The 7,055-nt window shown below is 28.1% G+C and overlaps 1 protein-coding gene across 1 annotated transcript; it reads right to left on the bottom strand.

Moving 5' to 3' along the window:
• Positions 1 to 2,707: 2,707 nt before the first annotated feature.
• Positions 2,708 to 5,782, bottom strand: LOC114408150 (tetraspanin-11-like). Its single transcript, XM_028371249.1, has 2 exons — positions 5,072 to 5,782; positions 2,708 to 3,167 (listed from the first exon to the last, which is right to left on the bottom strand). Exons 1-2 carry the CDS (start codon positions 5,558 to 5,560, stop codon positions 2,826 to 2,828), a joined length of 831 nt encoding a protein of 276 aa, XP_028227050.1. The 5' UTR covers positions 5,561 to 5,782; the 3' UTR covers positions 2,708 to 2,825.
• Positions 5,783 to 7,055: the final 1,273 nt, after the last annotated feature.

Below are 7,055 nucleotides of genomic sequence, written 5' to 3'. Positions count from 1 at the left end.
ATTGTTATCATAACTGGTTGTGGATGTTTAAAAAAAATACTTACAAAATGATTAACTGAAAAAGTTGAATAAAGTGTCAGTAAAATACAATCAATAAAGACATTGGTTCTCAAGGATGGTGTATGATAAGAACTTGGGTATCATAGGGTTCTTAAATTAAGTCTCACATCAAGTAGAATGTATGCTCAAGAGTACTTAGGTGGCTTGTTCTAGCCTCAAGAGAGGTAGCTTTTTAAGGGAGGATTTCTCGAGTGCTTGACTGTTTTTCAACTTGTCAAATCTCTATCAAACATGTGCACTATTATTTGTAACGTAATATGATATTGAAATGGGCTTCGAAAATTACTTCCTTGATAGTTATTAAGACGGTAAGTGACCCAAAATAAAGCTTTTAACATTTGGGTTTCAATTATAAATAGAAAGGCACAAATAGAAATAACACCCTTCCTTCTTCTATCTCATTTGGATTATTATAAACATACATTTAATTCTTCTTCTATCTCATTTCCACTAGGGGTATTCGCGGTGCGGTTTGGGTGGTTTTTTCTCAAAATTACGTTCGAACCAAACAATAAATTAACATACGTTTTGGTTCGGTTTGGATTTTCTTAAAAATAAAATCCAAACCAAACCAAATCAATCTATGCGGTGCGGTTTGGACAGTTTTTTCAGTTTTTTTTAATTATAAAATCTTGTTTATAATCATAATAAAAATTAACATGTTGTAGATCTAAATATTCCTTAAGAAAGTAAAGTATAAAAACATAAAACAGTCAAATAATTCAAGTAAAAAGAAGAAGAATAAGGTTAGGGTTTTGAGGTGTGCCGCTGCCCACTGGTACTCGTAGAAAGAAGAAGAAGAATATTAGGGTTTAGGGTAATGGTAAGTGAAACGTGAATTGTGTAGTCAGTAATGTGTAAGTGAAACGCAACACAGAAATAAGTGAAACACAAATAGTGAAACTGAAATACAATCTGCACCTAATGGGTAATGTCACACGTACTAAAATAAAAATTAAAAAAATATATAATATGTAAATATGCGGTTTGGTTTGGATTTTCAGCTTGAAACCGAAACCGAACCAAACCGCTCGATTTCTATATAAAAAAAAACCAAACTAATCCGAAAACTCGTGGTTTGGTTTGGATTTCAGTTTTTTTTTTTTTTTTTTTTTTTTGCGGTTTGTGGTTTTCCGTTTGGGTTGGTTCGGTTTTGAACACCCTTAATTTCCACTTCATTTTTTTCCTTCTTTTTTTTTCATTTATCATGTTTAAACTTTTTTTCACGTCTTTCAAAGGTTATTAATCAAGTATAGGGACATATTTATTGGAAATAGGAATATAAAAAAATAGAATTTGATCATAAAACAAATCAATTTTTATTTATTTAGAACTTAAATATAAAAAATTGCACAATCAATAAGAAATTATCATTGATATAACATTAAGGTAATTAATTATTGTGAAAATTAACAAATTTATGTCAATTTGTGATTGAATATAATAATATAAAATTCTCACACTATCAGTAGATACATTATTTACTCATTTATTTATTGTATTACCAAAAAAAATCCATTTTACTTTTTTTAAAATTTATATTAAGATCATATCAATTAATATTATAAAAAATGTAGTATGAATCCAAATAGCATAATTTTTAGTTAGAGATTTGTAATATTTATATAGGTTAAATTAATTTTTTTTTGTAATTTATTTTTTATGTTGGACTTAGTCCTATATTTTTTTCTGGTTCAATTTGATCCTATAATTTTTAAAATTGATTTAATTTAATCTTTTAATTATTTTGAGTTCAATTTGATTCTCTATTTTTAAAATTAAATCAATTTGGTCTCACTGACTAAATTAATTTGAATACTCATGTCTTCTAAATTTGATTCTAACGTCTAAATGAGCGTTTTGTGATAGTTCAAAATCATCACTAAATAAGTTTAAGTAGCCACAAAGTGTGATTTTTTTTTAATAATATTGGCCTAATCTAGACGATAAAATCAAATTAAATTAATTTAAAAAATTAAAAAACCAAATCAAACCTAAAAAATAAATTAAAAGACCAACGACTAATTTAACCTATTTATATATACACTATATCTTTTCATAACGCCTTTTACAATACTATTTTTTTAATCTCTCTTCTCACATTAACAATTATCACACACTTTTTTCTTCTCTTCCTTCCTGTCACTTTTTATTGAACCAATTTTTTTTATAATACAATTTTTCTACCATTTATATATGTATACAAATCATTACACGAGTTTGGCATGCTACTACCGCTTACCATATTGATAAGTATTGCCTATCAGTCTATTACCTAAGCCTATTCAAAAAAACCATTACGTGGAGCATTTTCGAATGTTAATTGCTACCCATAAATGGTGAAAAATTAAAACACTGCTAGTGAGAATCCTTAAAGAGAGAAAATATATATATTGTACATATCATTTTATGTATAAATTTTTGGAAAAAGATAAATCAACCCCAATACTATTAGACACCTAATGAGAGAAAAAATAATATAAGTATAAGAGGATTTATGATGTAATAACTAAAAAGAAACAAATAAAAATAAATAAGAGATATTAGAAAAAAATTAAAATAAAGAAATATTCAAGTATCATTATTCTAAATTTTTAAACAAGGAAGAGAAAAAGACAAGTATTGATAAGATAATTGACGAGCTGGAAAGAGAAAATAAAATAAGATAAAATACGTACTACTGCATTAGAGACGTCTTCGCTAGTAATAGTATAGTATATAGTAACATGCACACAAATGAGAAAGCGCATGTATGGCTTCAATGGTCAAATTACTGTGGAGGGTATTCTCATTCTGATCTTTCTCTGGGTGGTGTAGTTGGAGTACTCCAACCGATTGTTCCTGATGGCGTAGCAGCCCAAGACATAGATGGTGGTGACGAGCACGAGCACGCATGTATTGAATATGGTGAGATGTCTCCACTGGCTTCTGATGTTGGCCAGCACTCCTCCTTTGCACGAATCGCAGTTGAAACACAGTTTGTCTTGTCTGTTGCTCCATGTCCTGCAATCAGTGTCATTCGCTAATGGACCCGCTTTTGGCGCTTCCCAGAACGTAGCGTTCTTCTTTGTGAATCCACATCGCAACGGTGGCTTACAGCACCCAATCTGTGTGGAGAAATTTATGTAATGAAAAAATAAATTGAATGAATATAACAAAAGATAGAAGGAAAAAATAAGTAATGTAATAAAAAAAATGGGGGTAAAATAGATAGAAAGAAAAATAAGTATGTTACTGACTTTGATCCCGATTCAAAAATATTCAATAAAAAAAAGATATAACAAGAGAAAAGAAAGGAATATGAAAAATATCAAAATTTATTATCTATTTTTATAATGATAATGCATAAAAATCAAATTCTTTTTTCTATTCCATTCACGCGAATTATTATTTATTGAAATAGAAAAATTAATCGTTATTCCATTTAGCCTCAATCATATCTAAGCCACAGAGGAAGGTAATTAGGAAATCTAAGATACACAGGAATTTTCTAAACTAGTAAAAATTTACAACCGAGTTTCAACATTTTATAAAAGCATTTGTCTAATTAACCCCAAGGAAAAATGGGGTTAAATAATCATTTAATGCATATCACTTATTTACTTTCATACCATTTATGTATAAAATTAAATTTTTTAATTTTTAATTAAAAACTAATAATTAAAATTATACTAAAATATGTAAATATATGTAAACAAAGTATAAAATGTTAAAATATTAATAATTAGTATTTTAATCAGTTATAAAACTCTAAATTCTTTATTCACTTTAGGTAAATAACTACCATAAAAAAATTTAGGTGAATAATTTTAATTTATTTTAACTTTAGAAAAATTAATTTTAATTTTTTAAAATTTATTAAAATATATAAAAATTAATTTTAGGTAAATAGCTCTTATTTTACATTTTAAATATAGATAATAAAAACAATTAGATTGTAAAGTCAAATGTAAAATGAGAACTATTTACCTAAAGTTAATTTTTATATATTTCAATCAATTAAAAAATTAATACTATTTTTTCTAAGTTTAAAATAAATAAAAACCATTTACCTAAAGTGAATAAAGAATAAATTTTTTTATAATCAATTAAAAAAATTATTATTAAGATTTTAATATGTATAATTTGTTTACATATATTTATGCATTTTAGTATAATGTTAATTGTTAACTTTTATTTAACAATTATAAAATTTTAAGAAATAAAAATTAAATATAATATATTAAATGTGATAGTCGTAATGATATAATTCAAAATATAAGAAAATTATTTATATTCTGGTTATTAAAGATGGGGTTGATTAACCCATTTTTATTTGAGGTCAGTTGGACAAAGACCATATAAGAATTTAATTATATATATATATATATATATATATATATATATATATATATATATATATATATATATATATATATAATCAACACTCAACAATCTAATTACCATATAACATATATTACAGTGACACTATAGAAATTATTTAACTGTTAAAATTTGTGAATCTTTATGGAAAAAAAATAAAAGAAATGTGATATTAGTTACAAAAACTAAAAACACGAAAAAAGTGAAATAAACTGTTAGTGGTTTTCTAAAGTAAATCCTGATTAAAAAAACTAACAAACACAGAATTTGATTCGAATAACAAGTCGTGTGATTTTGACGCAAGACACATTCGTAACAAATACTATTTTTCAAAAAGAAAAAATACTAATGGTTACGAATCAGTTTTGGTAACATACCCGGCCGAAAGGTGATTTATGCTTTATCATCTTTTATATTTTTCTAATTACTTTAATCAACATTAATTATGCAAGAAATAATGTGTATATTCTTTCGTGCTGAATAGCACCTTAAAAAAAAAAAACAAAAAAAACCCTGAGATTACAGAGTGACATGCATGGTATCTGGTTTTAACAAACAAAAGCTACCATTATTTCTTGCTTTATTTCAAAACAAAATGTGCAAGTTTGAGTTTTTCCGTGACATGTACAAAACGGGAACCGTTACAAACCTGCGTGGTAGTTAACCGTTTGAAAGCGAGAGAGTCATTATTGTTAGCGTCCACGGCGAGGCCGTGACACACGCGCTTCTGCACCAAGCAACTCTGGGCCACGTCCCAGTTTCGCTGGTCGGTGACGTAGTGCTGCAGCCAGGGCGAGAAATCCCCTACTCCATACCCCACCGACGGCCCCGCCCGATCCGGCGCGTTGTTTCTGGTGACGAAGAGCGCTACAATGGTGAACGACGAGAAGGCGAGGATGACGAAGAACGTTGCGAGGAGGTAGAGGTAGAGGGCGGCGTTGACGCGGCACAGCACGCCGACGAGGCCGAGGGTGGAGATGACGAATATGAAGAGGCCGCCGAAGAGGAGCGGGTACTGGAGCACCTTCTGGCAGTCGCCGTGGACGCGGATGTAGGCGGAGTCGCCCATGGCGGCGATACTTAGGAGTAAGGGGAGTGTGTGGAGGATTCCGACCAGGGTGTTGTTTATGCGGAACATTGTGTGTTTTGATGGGGTGATGTTTGAGAAAAGATGTCTTAAATGAGCGCAGAAAGAAATAAGTGTAACTGTTTTTGCGAAGGAGGGAAGATGGGGTTTGAGGGTTGTAACGGTTATGTAGTTACTGAGGGTCTTGGCATGGGAATATACATGGGGTGACACGCATGTAAAAATTAGTGCTTGAACTTTTTAAGAGTCGCCTTAGCAAAGTTTTGAAATTGTGGTTCCAGTTACATTTGTAGATCAGTTTAATAATTGGGGAAGGATAATAGAAATCATTTAAATAGGAGAAACGTTCCCCATATTTTCTTTAACTCACTTAAATATATCTTTTATTAGTGTGGGTTTTATTTTTAATTTAATCAGTTTTACTCATGACTTTATAGATGTTAATAAATTATATCAATATATATAAAAGAAATACAACTTTCACATTTTTTTAATCATTTTATTCTTATTCTTGATGATATTAAAATAATAAAAAAATTAATCATATTTAATTATACAGATTAAAACTAACTCATTAACCAAATTAGATAATCATCCACTAATCATTTTCCACTTACATTGGATAATTTTATCTTTAAACAATTGTTTAAATTTTTTTTTTTAATTTACCTTAACTTCCCACTACTTTATAGTATTAGTTTTTTTTTATTCTATCATTTTTTATTAACTGTATTTAATTTTTAAATTTTTATTATTTAAAAAATTTAGAAAGGCACTGCACTAGAAAATGTGTTGTTATATATGATTTATTGATTGATTAACTTGCATATATGCCATGCCTTTTGCTTGGCGTAGCATGCTACTCAACTCGAAACAAGCCGGTCGGAATATCAGAAGTAGAACATATGACTAGTTCGATTAAATCATTGTATCATATCTATTTTCAAATTGATGCTAACGTCATTGAACTAGTTGTCATCATATCGGAGGAGGGGAAAACGAAGTTGTTGTGAAGGAGGAAAAGTGTTTTGTGCAATCTGAAGGGGCAATAAGATCAATCTCTCATAAGTATCAATTTGTTTAAATTTATTTGTTAAAATAAAATTTTATTTTTATAAAATAAATATTTTTTTTATTTTTTAATGTGTTTATCTAAACTGATTTAAGAAACAATTTTTTTCTTATTTTAAGAAGAAATGGGTGAGTTTGCTTAAACTTGATTTTTTCCAAATAAACACTTTTTATATAACCCTTTTTTTTGCTTATTTTATTAAAATAAGCATTTATTTTAACAAATAAATTTAAATAAATTGATCTAATATTTGCTTCTTAAAAAACGCTTATATATAAATATTTATTTAATTTTTTTTTAAGTTTAGGCAAATTCACCAATAACAAACAAATTTAGGGTTAGGAGATGGGTTTAGGAATTTAGTTAAATGTAATTTGAAAAAAATGAAAATATATCTTTATCTTTATCTTTATCTTTATAAGGAAGTAGGTGGGGTAGTATTGAAAATATATTTTTGGTGATTAAATGAAAAAA

Source organism: Glycine soja, chromosome 4 (assembly GCF_004193775.1).
Source record: "Glycine soja cultivar W05 chromosome 4, ASM419377v2, whole genome shotgun sequence".
Taxonomy (NCBI): domain Eukaryota; kingdom Viridiplantae; phylum Streptophyta; class Magnoliopsida; order Fabales; family Fabaceae; genus Glycine; species Glycine soja.
This window is presented reverse-complemented; position numbering and strand designations above follow the sequence as displayed.

Excerpts from the sequence above, each read along its gene's own strand:
- LOC114408150 (XM_028371249.1), bottom strand. The coding sequence starts at position 5,560 with ATGTTCCGCATAAACAACACCCTGGTCGGAATCCTCCACACACTCCCC. Across the intron at positions 3,168-5,071 it reads AACGGTTAACTACCACGCAG|ATTGGGTGCTGTAAGCCACC; the intron begins GTTTGTAACGGT and ends TTCTCCACACAG.